A 21,545-nucleotide genomic window follows, 5' to 3' on the forward strand; every position below is an offset into this window, starting at 1 on the left:
ACATTTTGTCACAACTTTTAAATTAAAATAAACTGGAGAACAAAGAAAGCTCATGTGCCAAAGTTGGTTCAGAAATATATGGACCAAGCAAATATAGCCTTCATGAAACATTAGGGGGGTGGTTTGGCCCCTACGTGTCTCGGCTTTGACGGTACAAGATTGCTTGACCTGGAAACTTCGCCTATTCAAAGCCCACAAAATGCAACTTAAATGTCAAAACGATTTTCCCTTAGGCCATTTAAAATTAAGCAAGGAAAATGTTTGTTAACTCTCGTTCGTATCTTCATATCCTAATAGTTCGTTAGACGTTGCCACTGACGGTATGAGCCTAGACTAGCCTTCCTTCAATATAAAAGCTTTCTTATGAAAACAGCGTGGAACAATCACCCATCCCTCCTGTACCACCAGTCAACTAGTTCCCAGTCTGTCCCGAGTCAAAAAATTCAACATGGCGACGTTGTGTTCATTTTGGTGTTTTCCTATTTTCTTTCCGTTAAATTCGAAAGAGAAGGGATTTGAAATTTTTTGTGGAACTAATTTGATCAACTGTATATATTCAACTTCGGACAAATCCAATGCGAAATCCAGGAGCGGCTTAAACAGCACATCGCTTGCGTCGTTTAATGCTGTACAGGACATCGAGTGGTAGGAGAAATGGAGGTGATGTAGTTTCTTGGTGTTTGAATGGCCCAAAAAGATTGTTGCTGTTTGTGATAGAGGGAAGGTAAGAGTGTTTGGTTTTGGCATCCGATTATTGCTGAAGTTTTAGTTGTGCGTTCTGCGGGAAGTTGAAAATAGCCTATTTTTGGTATCTGGTGTAGACTGACTTGTGCTTATTTCTCATATCTCTGGCTTTTCACAAGTAGTTCTATGTCCATTTATATCAGATACAAAACACGAACTTCGTTCGCTAAATTTTACAGTTTTTGCTTGATGTCAAATGTGGGTCAAATTTACGAGAAAAACTGGGACCTGAGGGGGTGATGGAGAGTGGATCTCATATCTCCTATACCAAAACATTTGAAGAGCAAACTTTAGTATATTTATCCATAAGTCAACCTAACCTATCTATGATGTTGGTATGGAATAATTTGGCTGACTCCCATCTTTGACCACCTGCCCGGTTTTCTCAGACAATAACTCTTAAGAGTGTTCAATAAGGGATTCTTTTCTATAAAAGTTTCTATCTGCTCAAGATATATTTGTTAATGTGAAATGGCTGGCACGTTCTCACGGGCGGAGAATATCAGCTAATATCGAGGATGTATGCGTTTCTCTGCATAACGCTTGGTTTAAACAGTTGTTCACTTAAAAATCGTTCTGTCATATAGTGTAGAGATAAATACAAAGGTTTTGTGGCTTCTCTCGCTTCTCTCTGGGAAGGAAAAAACAAACTCTCCTTTCGCCATCAATCTTTGTAAAAGTTAGAATTTTAATATATCGAAATTGGCATATTAACACTTACGGCAACCGTTGACAACGGCGAACAATAGTTTGCACCAAATTGAATAAATCTGACTATTTAGATGCATTGTTAATATACCATTTGCTGGTGTCAGTTTTTACTCGTGGGTATGCCTACATCCACGGGATACTGAATGGGGTTTTGCATGCAAATGAGTCACCTACTCATTTGTAACAGTAGGACATACTGGATAAGAGCACAGTTGGTAATATTTGCACTAGTGTTAGGCCTAGTTCAAACTGCCGACATAACTACGTATTCGCTTTATGTCGGTAATGAAAACATATTCGACCTATAAAGATATCACAAAACTATCAGTTTTTGCTTTCCTTATGTCGTTTTGTTCATTCTGTTTTGTTGCTAATGAGGCCCTGTTAGGGGTAAATTCCGACAAGCGACACGGCCTTGAAACGGCGACATGGGTACTATGAATTGGCGACGAACGACAGAATGCAGTGATTGTTTTAAATGTCTGAGTTGAAGTGAAGATGCATTTCCAGAGTTTTAAATGTGTTTTCCTCTCTCACGCGCGATTTCGATGGTTTGTGAAACCCAGACTTTCTTAAATATACTAAAACGTCCACATCGAATAAATCGAGTCCGTCATTGCTGAGTATTTTTTCTCACTCTCAGCTGAGTGAGCAGTGCCCTAAAATGCCTAACAACACGCTTGAGGAAAAAGGAAAGAGATCTTCGATAGTCGGCTTCATATTTTTATTGGTGGGTCACCAGTAAAAGAATATGAAGCTGTATTATCAACTAGGAGAAGAGAGACGGGGGAAAGCTGCCAAGGTCTTCTCAGTCGAAGGTAATGGTTACGCCAAATTCAAAGGAAGATTATCGAAAGGAGAGATTATCTGATTCAGGCCGTTGAGAGTTAAAGAACGGTTGTTAAACATAAACTTGGTAAAAATAGTCATAGATTCGATTGTACTTTAGGTCCAAATACTGACTGGAAAAAGGCTGAAAATAGCAATTCTAAGAGTCTAAATTTCAAAATTTCCCGGAGGAGCATGCCCCCACATCCCCTAGGAGGTTAGCAATTTCAGCGCTCGAAAGCATGCCCAAGCCCTTGGAAAGCATACCCCCAATATGCCCCTCAGCGTGCCCCCAGAATGCGTGTATCTTAGTGCCAATCGTTTTCCTACGACATGGGAAAACGAAATTCGAACTTCCAGCTTCTTTTTTCATTTACCCACACCATCGGGAAAGAGAATTCGAACTTTTATTTTCGTTTTTCGTTTTCCTACTACATTGGAAACGAAATTGGAACTTTTTTTTTCGTTTTTCTTTTTCCAGTGACTACGTACAACAGAATTGCAATAGTCGTTTCCGTTTTTCATGTTCTATTTTCGTAAGACATGTACATTGAAAAAGGGAATTTGAACTTCGTTTTCGTTTTTCGTTTTCGTGTTCTATTACATTATCTCAAGACAGTAGCCTATTAAGCAGACGCTAGCACTCTTTTGGCTTGTATATATTTTTTCCTACCTTACGATCCTCAAGATGGACATCATAGCTAACTGTACATGATGTCACTGACTGTACATACGGAGTCTTGATTTCAACAAATAGCCTAAAACTGTGCAGCTATATTTATAGAAAACTAATATATACGAATTTTTCAGCCCGCTACAAACCGTATTGAGCTGCCTTGACTGTTAATAAATGCCTTCTGTTTAATAGGACTACCACGATATCGATATCAACAAGGAAATAGAATTATGCGTATACCATCACAATTCACGGAATTAAATGGTTATTTAGGTCCCACTATAATTACAAGGTCAAAAAGTTTCAGTACGAAGGCTTGTCATGATCGATTTGGAACATACAGTCGAACCTCGGATATGGCGCCTTCGATATCGACCGGTCGGTGTAAAACGCACACTGCGGACTGGAGACTGGGGCAAAATGCAGACTTCAGACTACAGATGACAGACTTTTTAAGTATATATCGACGGTGTTATTTCCATTATCGATTTCTAACCGGAAACAGGGTTATTCAGGTTAATCGTAGTGAAAGTTTGCAATGCTCCGCTTAGCCTAAATATCACTCAGGTTAGCTTAAATAACGCTCCGGTTTGCCTGTTTACGGTAAGCTCTCAATGATGGGAAGGGTAAAACGACTCAGTTAAAAAGTCTACGGTCTGCATTTTACCCCAGTCCGCAGTCCTTATTTTACACTGACCGGATGTCGACTGTTCCATCCGCAACTGACCCTCTCTTCTTGATACCTTGCCAACTGGAAAACCTCTTTACACTTAGCAAACTACTGTGCAGCCCCTTAGAATAGGGTAACGGTTCTTGATTACCTCGAGAAGGTCTTCATAACTATTATTTTCCTCAGTAAGAGAGCGGCGGACAAAGACTTCATCAAGGATGTGCTTTCCAGGTCTATCGTTAGCGACAGGAGGTGACAATATTCTTCCGATTCAGGTAACATAAGAAAGTGACAAAAACACAGAAAATAAAATGAAAATCGAAGTTCAAATTCCGTTTTTCAATATCTTATAAAAACGGAACACGAAAAAAAAAAAAAAAAAAAAAAAAAAAGAATTCTAGAATTATAATTCTATTGTCCAAAGTTGTGGGAAAACGAAAATCGAAAATAAAAGTTGGAATTTCATTTTCAATGTAGTAGGAAAACGGAAAACGAAGGTGGAATCTCGAATTCCCTTTTCCGATGGCGTGGGTAAACGAAAAACGAAATTGGAAGTTCGAATTCCGTTTTTCAACATCGTAGGAAAACGGTTCACATTAAGATACACGCATTTCCCAGCTCCTTAGCAAATTTTGAAAAATTTAAGTACATGTAGCTAAGGAGTCTTTTCCTTCATTCTGAGTCGAAACGTGATGCTTTAAAATAACCATAAAGTAATCATTAAACCCACTGACCAGAGAAATGCTGGCTCTGCATGAGAATTCGTACTGCTGAAAAGTGTTCGAAGCAAGTGCAAAGCATTTAAGGAGTAAATTATATCCAAAGAGATACTTAATTATAATTTTATATGTACTTGACTAAAACAGCAAGGAACCTTCAATGCGTGAGAAATAATATTTTCAGCGTGACAACGCAAGATTGAATTCGTTTGCGTGAGCCTCATGCTCAATGCGTGAGACTTGAGAGCACTGTGTGGTTTTTTTTTTTTTTTTCTTTTAAATAAACAAAAGTATTACGATGTGTTATACGTGAAGCTTCGTTTTAATCGAACAAGGACAAATTTCCCGACACAATTTCTCTGAGACGAAATCCCAACAGGCGACATAGGATTCTTGCCAAATGCCGGCATGGCTAGTAGCGAATTTCAGACAGGGGACATGGGTACCTCCCCCCCCCCCCCTCAGCCCCTAACAGGGCCTTGCTAATATGTCAAAATGTGAGGATGTTCACATTGCAAACATAACGAGCTAACGTCCTCCTCAGGTCGTTATGTTTATGCCGTTAGGTAGACCTGCTGCCAGTCAACCTTCGCTTAATCAATCATCGCCCTCGAGCGAAGCGAGAGGCAGATCTTTCGCTGATTGAACAATAACCAATGGCAGTTAGAAAAGATAATTTGCATATTGTTAGTTACACGCACTCATGGTGTCTTCTCAGACATCCATTTCTCTTCTGATCTGATAAGAAAAAAGTAAATTCGTGTTTGATTTGTGTCTAAAAAGAATGCGTCATTGTTAGGTTACACAAGGCCATTTTCAGTTATATCCGAGGGGTTCGTATCTAAAGCTACTGAACTATGTAAACAGCTACGAATAGCTTTGGGATAACCAACAAACAAGATTAGGCCTACTCTGGGGACTTAAGTCGCCTAAAGTCGCCTTAAGTCGCCCTAAATCGCCTTAAGTCGCCTTAAGTTGCCTTAAGTTGCTATCTGTTACGCAAGGTTAAAAAGGTTTCGACTCGACACACTCAACTTGCCCCTGGAGAAGGTTATTACACTTATAACTGTCATGTTAGGGGAAACTCCACTCCAACCTGGCATATTGTAAAACATGGAGTGGAGTGGACTGGAGTGGAGTGGACTGGATTTGTAAAACATGGAGTGGATTGGTAAAAGGTGGATTTGTAAAAGGTGGATTTGTAAAAGGTGGATTTGTAAAAGGTGGATTTGTGGAAGGTGGATTTGTAAAAGATGGATTTGTAAAACATGGATTTGTAAAAGGTGGATTTGTAAAAGATGGATTTGTAAAACATGGATTTGTAAAAGGTGGATTTGTAAAAGGTGGATTTGTAAAAGGTGGATTTGTAAAAGGTGGATTTGTGAAAGGTGGATTTGTAAAAGATGGATTTGTAAAACATGGATTTGTAAAAGGTGGATTTGTAAAACATGGATTTGTTTCCCCGATACCTTCTATTTTTTCCCTGGGAGAAGCCGAAGGGAATATTGAAGGTTAAGTTTTGTTCACATAGGGAGTTAGTGAGGTTTGACTCATTCAACGTGAGACGTATTCCTCCAAATGCAATCGGAAAACATATTTGACGTGGGAGATATAACAATGCACGTTGTTGTTTTACAGCGACGGCTACAAACTTTTTTTTTTTTTTTAACGCACGTGCACAGCCAACTTCGTATCGATGTAGACATAGAGGAGTTTTCAATTGATTCTCCTAAAATCGAAACCAAGGCTACTCAACCAATCTCAAACTGTACCAGCAAAACCAAAACATCGCCATCTCGAAAACAAAAAAACAACAACAACAACAACAACAACAAAAACAAAGAAACAAAACAAAGAAACATTCCGTACGATACTTTGTGTCCCATCTGTGGAACAAATTAGACCATAGTGATAGAGAGGAACCTAATGTTTTTTTTTGGGTGTGTCTCGATACAGTTTTCTCTGGACTATACCAAGCATTTTCAATCAGCTTTTTAACAGTCTTCCCTTAATGGGATTGATATGAAAATTACACCAGTAATTGGAAATGGACTGGAGTTTGGTGTAATGTAGTTCTTGAGGTTACTTCCCACCTTCGCGTGTGTCCTTCGTGAAAAAAAAATTCGCACGCGCGCCAGTTTCAATAAAACCCCAACAAACTATATATCAGAAGAAAGCTTAATAAATTTAGTTTGGGATAAAAATACAATTTAAGCGATTTTTTCTTTTAGGAAGTGTCAGGAGCCGGTAAGGTGTGAAACGACCGAGGGTTCTTCTATTGAATTTATCGGCTGTCGGATGCCGCCATTCGAGCAAAATGGCTGCGCAGTCTTGTTCACAAGGCATTAGTCAAAGAAAGGGTGTCTGGCTTTTTCGATATTCTGATTGGTTATCTAGATGTCCGCATCAAAAGCTGCAGTAGCTAAAAGTATGCGAGACGTGTTGCGTAAATGGACGCCAGGGGAAAAATATGTTAAATATCCAAATTTCCCGACACACTTTCGTTTGTCATTATCTCTGGAATGTTCTGGCGAAATTTCACGAAAATCCATCAAATCTGCATACCCTATAAATTCGCTCAAAGTAGGGGTATTCCTCCCAAAATCAAATACGAGATTTTAGCTCATAAAGGTTCGTAAACAACTCGAGCCATGCCAGGCGTTTATCTCGCCTTATGAAACCGCAAACCAATCGAACAACAGGACATCCTAGCGTCAGTGACAATGGATCAGGATTTCCCGGGAAGAACACCGCATTGCAGCACGTTTTCTATCTCGCTGTCGCACTGAAGAGATAGACACTAAAACGGGCAAAATAGCAAAATGGAAAAGAACAAATGCGCGATATAAACAATACCAAATGACATGAAATACGAGCTCCAAGATGAGCGTTTGTCACGAAAATTTCTCTCGGGGGTCTCGTCCATTCCAATTATGACACCTTCCTGGTTTATTAACTTTATTTGAAAATACGTTTTTTTCTGAATAACTCAGCCTCTTTTTGAAATTTTTATTATTTTTCTTTTGAAAACTTTAGATAAAATGATTGAATTAAATTTTGTCACATAAAAGAAAAAACGAATTTTTTGTGCCATTGAAGGTGGAAGTAAACCTAACCCTCGGGCGAACAAGGATCCCCATCCATAACGTTTCTTCAAAGTTTTGAAAAGACGATTCGCTCTAAGGGGCTGAGACTTTCAGTAGCTATTCCCTTCACTTTTTAACATAGCCTTAGCGAGGTGTTCGTTCTGCTTGGCTAATACGCTCGATCCATTTGCCCGTGGGTTGCACGCTCACGTAAGTTTGTCTATTTGGACTTTTTCTCGGCAATTTTTTCCATCGATGTTGACACTTTGTGAAACACAATTCCTATTTTTCTTCCCCTAAAATATGGAAAAATCTAATGATTCTTCCGAAGGGGAGGTATATTATTCCTGTGACCTACCACGTTTCGAGCTCAAGTTTCTTGCTTGGCCTCCATTTGCAAATTTAAGCGAACAGAGGTTGAATCAGCTGGTTGAACAAAGGCACTCGGCACTCGGAGACGGACCAAAAAACAACAACAACAACAACAACAACAAACTGGTCTATATCAATCTTTCGAGGTTATTGATACACTGGGGCAATTTTAGAGATAATTTTCTGTCGATTTGACGACAATAAAATTCAGAACAAGCTTTCATTGTAAAACTTTTCTGGCATCGAAAGCCATTTAAATGTCTTCGGCGAACAAAACTTGAACATGAAAGCTTTAACAAATCCCTGTTTGTAAAGTCTTACTTATGAATTCCTTCTGTTCCAAGAACGTTAAAGGTAATAGTTTTGCTGAGTTTTAATAATGGAAGTTTTATCAAATATTGGTAACCTCTGATGCATCATTTTAGTTCCCGGGAGTTTTAGTTTTGCTCGAACGCTCATAGCCGGAAGAAACAGCCGCTGGAAGGAAATACTGCATCCTGCACAAATATAAGCTTACATTTCTGACATTTTCCTTAAGGCCTCAGTCTTCTGTTCATTTAAGCTTACTTAACCAAATGACGAAAATGACAGAGATCATTATTAACAGCCATTCATATGTTAAAGTTCAGACGCGCAGTTCATCAATTTTAAAACACAAACCTGTTATTGAATAAGAGCATCCCAAACAGCTCATAGCCAGGGTTTTTTGGTCGCTTTCTTCTCCACTCTCGCTTTTAAGAAATGTCCGGCTCCATGTTGTTCTTTTCTTTTGCTGAAGAGGCCCTGAAGGGCAGAAAACTCAACCACCATAGCTTCAACCAGGTGCAGTTTGTTTTCAATTCTTCTGAAAAATTATCCAAATTTAAGCTTAACCAAGCTTTGAGAAACGCTTTTACCGACTGCAATTTTTCTGAGCAGTTTGAAATTGTTTGTGTGCCCGAGGAACTTTTAACTCGCCGTAGCAACCTCCCGCGTGCATCCATAACTCGATAATGCACGCCGCACGCATACCGTTTCTTACTAGACCATTTTTCGGTTCTCTGCTCGGTGACCTGGCCTTTGAATGACAGCGAGGCTGGAGGTAGCCTTGTTTTGATACAGAGTTCTTTGCTTTTGTCATGTAAATGCACTTAGTTAGCATTAGAATAATGTAAGTAGTAGGTACAGTGTAAGTGTAAATGTAAGTATAAAATGTAAGTGTAAATGTAAGTGTTCGTCCTGAAAATAAAATTGCATCAATAAAAAAAAGGCAACTAGGGCTCGCCAGAAATTAACTTTTCTGAGATAAAACTAGTGAAATCCAAGATGACAGATCCAAGATGGCGTGTCAAATGACGTTATTTGACGTACTAATATATAGATTTAGCCAAGCCTAAAAGCGGAGCTCGTCAGTCATTTTTTGGAATGTTGTCGCTAATAAAAATAATCCAACATGTACATGTATGTAAGGTAAACTGCGGGCGATTTTATAGTTTCAGCCCGAAATAGGATTACATCAGCAGATTGAGGTGTAAGATGGTGTGATGATGAAAATAGAGCCATGATTTCAAGGATTTCAGGGGAGCCACCAAAAATGTTGATCACATAACAGAACTGTCTTCTGTGCTTTTTGGTGGCATTTCTTGTCCTTTCTTATTGAGAAAGACAAGACATTGTTATTAATCATTATATACCTTCTTAGTTAACACGGGGACTCCCGCACAAAAGAAGTGTACAATTTTTGTTGTTGTGGGGTATGACTGAAATGCAGTGGTTATAAAATACGCAGTCCCCAAAATCTCTACCAAATGAAATCTCACAAGAATACCAAAATAGTATAAACATGTAAAAAGTTTAAAAGGTTTGTTTTCTAACTTGATCCCCAAAGATAGTTAGCCATCTTTATTTTTGTATGGAGTCTCCTCCTGCTGAAAGGGTTTGCACCATATCTCAAAGTATAAGTATAAGCAGAATCACTTTGGCATGAACGATAAATATGATATTTTGTTGCTGATCATGAATACTTGCATAGGCTTCTGATAATAATTTTATTATTCAATTCCAAAGTGATTTGTTCTTTTTCTCGACTGAGGTCGTGGACCACAGGAGCTGTTACTGGGTACCATTAATTAATTTTGCTATGATTAAATTATACCAAGAATTATAAGTAAGCTATGAGTAAGTTATATTATGTACGTGTATTTTGTCTGCACTACACAACCAAACGCATTCAAAGATTATGACACATAGGTGCATTTGTCAGAAAAAGCCAGCATATCCCAGATATGTTTTCATTGACACACCAGTAGACCATTTCTCAGTTGTCTGTTCAGTGACCTGGCCTTTGAATGGCAGCGAGGCTGGAGGTGACCTTGTTTTGATAATGACCTCACTGTTTTTGTTGTGTAAATCAAGTTGTTCTTATGCTAACTAGTTGGCATTTACATGAGAAAACCAGAGAGGTCTGTGTCAAAGCAAGGTCAGCTCCAGCCTCACTTGCAGTCATAGGCACTTGCAGTCATAGGCCAGTCAACTAAGTACACAACTGTAAAATGGCCTATTAAAGATAATTTACAGCAAAATGGATGAACAATGCATTAAGAGTGATTTTCTGAGAGTGTCGAGAATCGGAAGACACTAACGAAAAATCGATTTTTCGTTTATTTCGCCAAAACATACCTTTGGGTGAACTTATTCATGGAAAAATAGTTTAAAGTTCCAAAAATTTATTTTACGGCCAAAATTTGAGAAAGTTGGAAATTCGCATATAATGGCGGTTTTCGCGGCTTAAAATGTTCAGAATTTCACGCTTCTTTACGAAAACAGCGGGGGCGTAAAAACAATCCTATGAAAACAAAACTTGGCTCAAATATTATTTCATTCTTATACTTTAAAATCGTGTAATAAGTTTCTTGAAGTTTTGTTTGTGGCTTTGTAACGAAGGGTATTTTGTACAGCCGCCATATATGTCTCTTGCCAAGGAACAAATAAAGGCCAACTTTGACTAGTGTAAATGGCCTCTGGTATATATCATTTGGTCAAAATATCTACATTTTAGGAAACCTTGGTTATTGTTTTTTTTTTCACCCGAAAAGGTATAGCTCTGGGAATTAAAATGTTCTCCGTCAGTAAAATAAAATGTTACGGCATGTAAGCGAGTTCAAATTTATGCAAATCACAGGTTTATTCTTTGGAAGTCAACGGTTTAAAACAGGAAACAACGACTCACCGTTACTTACGTTCCTTCTGCTGCTATACAAACGATTTTAACTTCCCAGTGTCCTTGTGGGCTGTTCTGTAAAATATTTCCAGTAAAAAAAGTAAAATAGTTCCAGCGAGCATAAACGGCGATAAAATTAAACAAGGCCGACAATGTTTATATTTGAGATGAGACACTGAGTGGCACACAAAGTCCTGGCTGTTTTCATCATCTTGCTCAATATATGATAGAATATTCGCTTCAAACCGAAGCAAATTGGTTTCTGATATCCATATGCCTCATGTTGACTCATGAGTAAATAAATCAGTCCCCGTACATTGAATTAACCACTCGACTGACCTCAGAGGTCAGTCGAGTTGTTTATTCACTGTACGGGGAATGATTTATTTGATTTATTTACTCATGAGTCGACATGAGGCATATGGATATGAGAAACTAATTTGCTACGGTTTGAAGCGAATATTCATTCATATTGAGCAAGACGATGAAAACGGCCAGGACTGTGTGTGCCACTCAGTGTCTCATCTCAAATATAAACATTGTCCGGCAGGTATATTTTGCAGGGCGCGGGTTGCAGGTTGCAGGTTGAAATTTAATTATAACTGGAAAACCGCTGGCACTAAAAAGAAACGTACAGGTGGTAGACTTACCGTGACTGTTACATGACGCTGTTTGCAATCGCTCAGAAAGGTGGCTTGCACGTAAGTGCCAAACCCGCCGAAGCGATGGGAGGAGAGTATATTCCTATGATTTTAAGCCTGCAATGAATTATTGGTTTTGAAGAAACAGCTGAAATATCATCTGAAACATGTGCTGAATTTGGTTTCTTCCCTGTGAATACCAAAATGAAAGCACACTGAGTTTGTGCTAGTATATTGCGTCGGTTAAAATCTTATATTATTGCATTTCGTTATTTATTTGCTTCATTTGTGATGGCAATCTTCTGTTGTTAAGGGAAGTGTAGCTTACAGTTGTTGTTGACGCTACGCCTAGAGATTTCGAACTCACGCTCTGTTGAAGAGACTCGAGGAGCCCGTTGAGTATTGAAAGATCGAGCGAGGTTCGACTAGAAAAATAAATAAAAATTCATGTGAAGAAGAGCCGAGCGATAAGAAAAATACAGGACAGAATATAAAGACTTACAAGTGTTTACTGACTGTAGCGATGACGGTGAAGCTAGGTAGAGTATAGATTCCGCAACAATATTAACTTGAAGCTATAGAAAACGTTGAAAAGATTGGCGCGCTCGCTAGGAAACCGTAGCGTTTAAATAGTATACATAAATGCATCAATGGCAAGCTAAAATAAAAATTCGCACGTGGAGTCCTGTAGGAAGACCCGAGCCAAATCTGGAATCGATGGAAACATTTGTGGAGCGGCCATTTAGATGGCTTTGAAGAGATTTCACTGGTTTCAGCATGTCGATCGATAAGTACTTATAGCGGATCGACCGTGTTTTCACTATGTGAAAGAGGCGAACTACTTTATGTAAGAACCCCTGACGAGTATATAGGTTATTAATTATTTTTAGTGTAAGCAGTTTTCCAGTTATAATTAAATTTCAACCTGCAACCTGCAACCTGCGCCCTGCAAAATATACCTGCCGAACATTGTCGACCTTGTCTAATTTTATGGCCGTTTATGCTCGCTGTTTTACTGGAAATATTTTACAGAACAGCCCACAAGGACACTGGGAAGTTAAAATCGTTTGTATAGCAGCAGAAGGAACGTAAGTAACGGTGAGTCGTTGTTTCCTGTTTTAAACCGTTGACTTCCAAAGAATAACCTTGTAATTTGCATAAATGTGAACTCGCTTATATGCCGTAACATTTTATTTTACTGACGGAGAAAATTTTAATTCCCAGCGCTATACCTTTTCGGAGGAAAAAAACAATAACCAAGGTTTCCTAAAATGTAGATATTTTGACCAAATGATATATACCAGAGGCCATTTATACTAGTCAAAGTTGACCTTTATTTGTTCCTTGACAAGAGACACAAATGGCGGCTGTACAAATACCCTTCGTTGCAAAGCTACAAACAAAGCTTCAAGAAACTTATTACACGGTTTTAAAGTGTAAGAATGAAATAATATTTGTGCCAAGTTTTGTTTTCATAGGATTGTTTTTACGCCCCCGCTGTTTTCGTAAAGAAGCGTGAAATTCTGAACATTTTAAGCCGCGAAAACCGCCACTATATGCGAATTTCGAACTTTCTTAAATTTTGGCCGTAAAATAAATCGTTGGAACTTTAAACTATTTTCCATGAATAAGTTCACCCAAAGGTATGTTTTGGCGAAATAAAAGAAAAATCTATTTTTCGTGAGTGTCTTCCGATTCTCGACACTCTCAGAAAATCGCTCTTAATATCCTACATGCACCAAAGCTGGACCTGGGGTTATAAGGTAATCATTTAAACAACAGATTGAAATAATTTGTAAATTAGAGAACACTATTTGTGCAACACTAGGGAACAAATTAACCTTATTGGACGTTGCGAATGGCAAGGCAATCGGTAGAATGTCACAAATTTCTCAACTCTTTCTTACTGCAAAAATACTAATCCTGCAACTTTGCTTAAGACCCAGTTCTTCATTTCGTGTTGGCAAAATATTAATTTATGCCATGCCCAATGCAGGTTATCACAAAATTGATTTAAGAGCAACATAAACCAAGCACAATAAATATCATTTTTAAGCCAAAAAAGCAATTGTTTAACTAAACCATGACATTATGAGTAAATTATCTCTAAGAAAAAATGATTAATTTATCAGACACTTTAAATAATTAGTTAATACATGCATCATAGGTGTTTCTTAATAATTTAATACAGTGTTTCTGTCACAATGTTGTAGCTATGATATTACTACACAAAGTATGGGTTGCAGAGCTCAACTTGCAAGTCAGTTTGTTCAGTGAACTTAGTGCAGAAATTATTATGGCATCAAGTTGTCTGTAAATATAGAGAAACGAAACAAAGCATTACAATCTTGAGTAATAAATTTTCAAACTCTTTTACATGTATGTACAATGCATGTTCAATTAATATTGGGGATCTCTCAGAAGCTGCATCTGTGATGATTTAATTTGCTCCCAGTGCATTTTTTCATGGAACTTTTCACACATTAATACCTCGGTCATAATAGTGGTCTTTGTGTTCTACATGAACAATTAGTACACAAGAACAATACACTCAGTAAGATATTTTTTACAATAAAAATCAATCCCTATATGCAATCACAAGGACCTTGAATTTATATTTCTTTAGAAATATCTCAAATGGCCATGGTTGCTTTGAAAATCTTTGATGTTTTAATCCAGGCTGCCTATGTGTACACTGTTCGTATATTGACTGACAGGAACAGGGATGTAATCATACTGTATATAGCTGCTACTTGAACACCACTGAACATGCAAACACATATTAATTATAATTTTTAACCAACAGACGACATTCCTTTCATTGATATACAGTGTATTTTATTGTTATTCGTTTACCAAGTGTCTACAGTAGTGAATCAAATGCTAGGGGGATGGTACCAAAACTTTCACAGTGGTAGGCTCTGCCTTGAGATGCAAAGCAAACATATATAACTGTTATGAACTTGGCGACTTGCTTTCGAGAGCACATGCAATTTGCTTTAAACAAGAAACGGGAATATTGCTGTACAACTATGTGCACAGTCCCAATCAAAGAGCCATCCAGGCTGAAAATCAGACTTTGTCAGGGTAAATACTGATGTTCTTGTTGACTTAATCTGAATGTGCAATTCCAGAAGATATTCACACCCATCCATGGCCAGTCATTAGAAATTCCAAAGTAACACGAGGAGGGAGCCCTTAGAGAAAAAAAAACCTCCATATGTGGGGTATGAATCTTTTCTTGAAGAAAACAATGTCTGAGAAATCACTAATTACAAAATAATGTTTAAGAAATATCTTACCTGATAATTCCAACTTTCAGAAAATTTTGTAATCTAGACTGTCTGGCCAGTTCATATATTTGACAAGTTGACACTGGGCATGTTTGTAAATTTGTGTGTTTCAACATCACATTACTATGTAGTTGCATTGGTCAACTAAAAGCAGCATAATTTGGTTAATTAATATACACTGTACATTATTAGGTTGAAATATTGGTGTAGATCGTTGCACACCAACAGATACAGAAACTATTGGCAGCTGAATCATAACAAGTGAAAAACCTTGCATGAGACATTTACATGTACATGTAACAGCCCTCCACCTCAGAACCATCACAGATATGATATGATATTTTTAAACTCTCTGAAATTTCAAATTATTCAAGATTATTAACATGCACGTACTTCATTAAGGGCAACCCTAAAACACTGAAACCAAAAACCGTAATCTGGAACCAGAACCCAGAATCCGGAATCCAGATATTATGAATGATGGTAGGAATAATTCACTTCAGCAATGTCTAATAAATAAATATGGGGAAAAATTATTTTGCTGTTATTTATTTTCTTGGCTTTACTTTAGCCACAAGCTGTAATTGCTAAAAAAATTATTGACTAGTTCTGAACAACCCTTAGCTATACATCTGGCCCGATTGTTCAAAAGCTGGATAAAGCTATCCATTGGGTAAGTCCCTATCCAGTCAGGGTTGGTGATTTTTCGGGTGGATGGAGTTGCTCATAGTCTGCGAGCAGGCTCTGGTATCTGTTTCTGGTGTCTGAGCATTGGCATGTGAGTGAGTGCCTTCATGTGGCTTTGCCACTCATGCCCACGGCCCAAACAAGAGAGCCTGCTCAAAGGCTAAGTTACTCATCTTTTGTTCAACCTGGCCCTGGTGAGAGCACGGTTCTTGTCTAGATCAAATGCTCTGAGAAGACTGGTGAGTAGCACAAATAACAACACGCCATTGCATTGAGTTTCTGGCAGTCTTTTAGCATCTTTTAACAACATGTGGTCCAATCTGTTAGCAAGCGAGAAGCAGACGGAAGTAAGTGTGAAACATTTATATAAATTGTTTTAATATGATGGTCGCCAAGAATATAAACTGCTGATTTGTCACAGTATCAGTGTGGAAATAGTGTTGATCTGGAATTAGTCTCATATCTGGTGGAAAAATCAAATTTTATATTTAGATGAGCCAGGTTAGCCTTTGGACTTCGAAAGTGGGGGCGTGACCGTCAATGTACAGGGGGCTGCCACTGACGGACATCTTGTTCTCTATGACATTTTCTATCTTGTTCAGTATCTGCTAGACATAAAGGGTAAATTTATACCTCCGGTAAATTGCAGATCACTTATTAAACAAAATGGCAACAAGAAGATCTTTTAGATCTTATAACCGTATTTTTAAAATTTAACTATTGTTAATACTACAGCCACAACGCAGTGCACATTCCAAAGCAGCCCTTCATGATTCATTGATTACTGTAAACACACCACTTGATCAACACAAACTGTGTTGTAACTTATTGCACCATCACTCTTAGCCTTTGTGAAATCTATGATGACGCAATGGTCTTAATCTGGAAGTTCGCTCGGGATATGCCCATGAATTATACAAAAGGAAACGAGTGTCACGCTATTAATAAACAGCTTTCTTCCTGAAAAGTCAAAATTTAATTTGTTTGTGCTTTGAAGTAGTCACGCAAGTCACACAATCAGAGGGTTTACGCTATCCAGGGCTGTTTTTTCTCCTAGCACTAACTTAAACGTTGCAAGTTCTGGCAAGCTCTTGTTTACCTCGGCAAATATTTAATTTTTCTTCAAATCTCTTAACTTGCTCCGATGAAACAGCCAAAGAATTCGCTTCATTTGCAGAAACCCACAAGAATACTCGCAAAATTGCAAATAAATTAGTGACCATCGCCTCTGGCAAAATAAACTTGCAAAGTAAACACGATCTTATTTGTCAAGTAGCGAAAATGAAAGCTGCAACGTCAGCGCATTCCATGGCTGACGTATTATCCTTTTTTAGTGTTTTAAGGGTATTTATTATTTCCCTTCGAATCCAACGCCTCGATAAAACCAAAAGAAACCATATTTTACACACAAATATAGAAAACAATATCCGTAACATTGTCCTTGTATTAATGTTTCAACAGCTTTTGGCAAAAAAAAACATCACAGGTTGCATGATTCAAAATTTGGCCGAGAGGAAGTTTGGGTTGGTCACTGACAAAAAAAAAAAAAAAAAAAAAAAACACGGGTAGAACATGATCCGCACTCGGCCCATGGCTGCCTGGTTAATTACCAGCAAACTTATTTTAAACGTTCTCAGGGTGCTTGGAATAAAATAACGACGCACTTTACTAAGATTCTGATAATCATAGCCCTCACTAGAAATAACGGTTGCACGAATTTCGACAGATGGGGAATTTTTGTTTCAAAAAAGGTTCAGTTTAAGGTCCTTTTACTTGGCCGCTTATTTTTTAGAGGCAAAAACCTAAGCAAAACAATTTTCGAGTATTTGAAGAACTTTTTTTCTTTGATTTGTAGATTCCGGTTTCCGGTTTCTGGATTCCGGTTTTTGGTTCTAGATTCCGGATTCCAGTTTCCGTGCTTTAGGGTTGCCCCATCTTTAACAGTGTGTTTGCTTTACATTCAGTTTACACATGGCTGTTATTCAGCATAGGCAGACTTATAAGTTTGCCTTCAAAAATAAATTCCAAACAACTATTGCATCTTTCATTACCTATTCTTGTGATGAAATGACTCAAAATCCAAGAACAAGAGTCAAAAGCATAAAACAAACTTACCCGGTAATGCTTACAGTTCCTCTTACTGTCTGCATATGCCGTCCGTAAACTGGTACTGCCTGGACAATGTACTCATTATTTTTCTGATCACACCTTTTAAAACGTCACTGTTATATATTTTTTCCTGAAAAAGCAATACATGAAATGTTATGCCTTCGGCACTCACCAAATACCTTTACATGACGTACAATGTATACCATATCAACATTCATGATTCTTTTTACTTTCGCTGTAACTTTTTGTGTCATTTTCCCTCACTTGAAGACAGGACTTTCACATTACATGTAGATGATAATTTGCCTCTGGAATCTCTATAAATTCACAGGGAGTGATAACAATTAAATCGTGACTAATTTTAGCAAAGGAGGCGTTCAAATGTCAGCTTTTAATGTTAAGTCTATAACTTTACAATACTCTTCATACATATAAAACCTCTCGATTATTGCACCTGTAGACAGAAGGTGTGCTGGGGGAAGAGATGTTCCAATTTTTCTGAACTTTTCCCCCTTACCTGTAGTAGGATGACTATTATGAACTACGATTCGCAACCAACACCAACATCAGGGTATGTACATGTACATGCATACACATGTATATTTTGTTCTCTTCTGTAATCATAAAAAAAAATTAAAATTTAAAATCCTCCATAAAGCTCATACTCAATAACACTGCTATATGTAGTGCTGTTACTGGAAATTAATTTAAGTGAAACTGTTGAAACAGCTCTGTCAAAATTGTTTCTAGCAGTTAAGGCAGGGTAACAGAATATACACGTAGTACACAGCAAAGGCCAGAGATGCACGCATATTGGTTATTAGTTAGGATTTGGTGATCTTCTGCGCTAGGTATGGTGGAAAATAATGGGCTATCAAAAATGAAGGTTCCCGAGACATTTTGACAGCACTGAGAGGAATTAATATATAAATTTACAAAAGAAGGAGAAGTTCTTGCCCTGTCCAGTTCTCTGTCATAAAAATATCATTTACATACATTTATTACATATGATTTGTATTTAAAACCGATATAATGCACATTCTGATTGGCTAATTCTAGTCCATTATTTCCATTTACATGGTATACATCGGTAAAATCACAAAACATCACGTGCGACTAAAATAAAAAATACAAAATAAAAAGAAATGCCTAATTCATAATAATTTAAAAATACTTAATACTAGAACGAATCTAATTCGTTGCTTGAAAATTATTCTCCCGTAATGCCCATGGATCAATTAAGAGCATGCTAAAAGGTCCTAACACAAAGTGAAAGGAAATTAAGAAAACTATTGCTTTTTTCCTGAAAATTGTAGCAACTGAAAACAATGACTGAACACTCTGGGAGTGCATTCTATCACCCTGACGAGATAAAATTTAAGGAGAATAGAGAATTCACAAAGTTATATCATATCGATATATTAAAATTCAGCCTAAAACAATAGACCTCATTACGAGGCTCTGGGGAATAACTACAGAGTTTGTGGAGTTTATTCCCCAGAGCCTCGTCCTGAGGTCTATTGTGTTAGGCTGAATTTTAATATATCGAAATTGGTCTATTGACCATAACATGGATATCCAATATCAAAGAAGGAGGCGTTAAATCAAGGCTGTATATTTCTGTCAACCTTTTAGCTTAGGTGGAGAATGGCCGCCATGTTGCGCAACTCCGTCGCCGTCGTGCGTACGCGCCCATGAGCAATACCGTTAGCCATGATAACCATGAGAAAATCCATTTCTTTCCTATATGGGTATGGGGCTCCGCTTGGCGGCCCTTCGGGCCGCCGGAGCTCCGCTATAAAATTGGGCGTATTTTGGAACTGAATTATTATTATTTATAACTTTTGAATTGTTGACTGTGCGAGGCAGTCACGGATTACCGGATTAATATTCATTATAGCTGTACTTATTGATCAAAATAGGTTTGCGAAGCTTTTAAATTCCACGATAAAATGAATTCAAAACAAATAAAGCTATAGGGGGGAGAAGACTTATATCCGAGGGGGCTTATAGCCGATGATTTTTTTGGTTTACATGTAGATGGGCCTATAACCGGGAGGAGGTTTTATAATCGGGAGGGGAACGGGCTTATAAGCGGCAGTTTACAGTATGGAGCTAGAAACACATTAGTGCCATCTAGGCGTTCAGTTTGTTGGAGTGCAGCGCGAAAAATGGCATGGCGCAGGAAAAAGTGGGGGAGAAGTCAAAATATAACGTACTTGTGTATTGTTTTACATATCATTAAAGCAAATGGCTAACCTGTTTTATTTATAGAACATGACAGGCACCACTGAAGTGAGCTTCTCCATAGTTTACGCCATAACAATGATCGTAGCTTTGGCTGGCAACACGCTGCTGATCTACATCGTGTGGAAAAAACCTGACACAAGAAATCTGACAAGTTTCCTGTTTGTTAACATGGCGGTGGCCGATTTGTTGATTGCAGTGTTTCAGATGCCTATCAGCATAACTATGTTTTATTTCTTCCACATTCCCTGCGAGCTTTACTACCCTGTATTCGTGTCTACTAACGCCTCCATTTTCTGTCTCGCTGTGATGGCATTTGATCGATACTTTGCTGTTGTGTATCCTTTCCGAAGTAGTATTTGGTTCAGGAAGCCCAAGATCATTACACCACTTATTTGGGTCTCATCCATAGCCTTGATGTCAGTCGCACTAGTGGTCTTCAAATTTATAGATGGTGCCTGCCGCTTTGATGCCACTGTCATATTGCCTCTGGCCTTCTGGAGTTACATCCTTGTTCTTACCTACCTCCTGCCTCTCGCCATCATCTCCATCCTCTACATCATAGCTGCTGTTAAACTGTGGCTCCACGAAATGCCTGCGGACGATGAAGTACATGTAAACCAACGACAACAGCAAATCCCCAAGAAAAAAGTCATCCGAATGCTCATCATTGTTGTAGTGGTGTTTGCAGTCTGTTGGCTTCCAGTGCATGTGTATCAGATGGACAAATCTGTAAAAAAGGCAGCATTATGGCCGCCTTCTCTCATTTACTTCTGCTACTGGCTCAGTCAGGCTAACAGCGCCATAAATCCGTGGCTGTACATTGGTCTAAATGGAAAGATGAAAACAGCCTTCGCCAAAATGATCGGAAGTCGCCGTACAGTCAGTCCTAAACTGGAAAATCCTATGGTCACTGCCTCGAGAGGCAAAACGAACTTTTCAAAGAGCCCCTTCCAAGATACCAAACTGTAAATATCACTTTCGTCAATGTAACAAACAAGAAATAGTGTTTGAGACGTTGCTTGACTAGTACGTCTAGTTATTAGCGAGACATAAATAAATAAATAAATAAATAAATATACATTTATATAGCGCCATTTCTCACTAATTGTCAATGGCGCTTTACAATACTGTAAAATTAAAATCCTAAGTTTAAAATCCTAAAATTAAAATCCTAATCCTTTAAAAACCTAATATCCTAAATCATGAAACTTAACATCCTAAGAATTAAATACGCTATATAATACAATTAGACTACAAATAAAAAGTAAAAAACTACAAATAAAATGCACGCTTAAAAAGGTAAGTCTTAAGATTGGCATCTCTTGGAATTGAGTGGTAACCGTCAGATATTGCTTGACAGTTGGCAAGCTTAAACAAAGTTGTAGAACTGAGACATAACTCAATTAAATTGAAAGTAGTATACAAAGATTTAAGCCTGAGTGTAGCTAATCAAACGTATCAGCTATGACGGTCTGGGGTATTAAAACAAACTAAACGCTTGCTGCGTGTATCCAGGCAGTCGTTATACTGAGAAGCACTAGCTATATTGCAATTGAGCTA

At 38.0% G+C, this 21,545-nt stretch overlaps 1 protein-coding gene across 2 annotated transcripts in view; it reads left to right on the forward strand.

Moving 5' to 3' along the window:
* The window catches only part of LOC145460328 (somatostatin receptor type 5-like), a 74,151-nt gene extending 53,040 nt beyond the window's left edge, over window positions 1-21,111 (forward strand). For both annotated transcript variants that reach the window (XM_081445106.1, XM_081445107.1), the window contains one exon: window positions 20,010-21,111. In XM_081445106.1, coding sequence (XP_081301232.1) covers window positions 20,013-20,954 — 942 coding nt within the window. In that variant the 5' untranslated portion in view covers window positions 20,010-20,012 and the 3' untranslated portion in view covers window positions 20,955-21,111. The remainder of the gene's footprint in view (window positions 1-20,009) is intronic.
* The last annotated feature ends 434 nt before the right edge of the window (window positions 21,112-21,545 follow it).

This window comes from Orbicella franksi, chromosome 11 (genome assembly GCF_964199315.1).
Source record: "Orbicella franksi chromosome 11, jaOrbFran1.1, whole genome shotgun sequence".
NCBI lineage: Eukaryota > Metazoa > Cnidaria > Anthozoa > Scleractinia > Merulinidae > Orbicella > Orbicella franksi.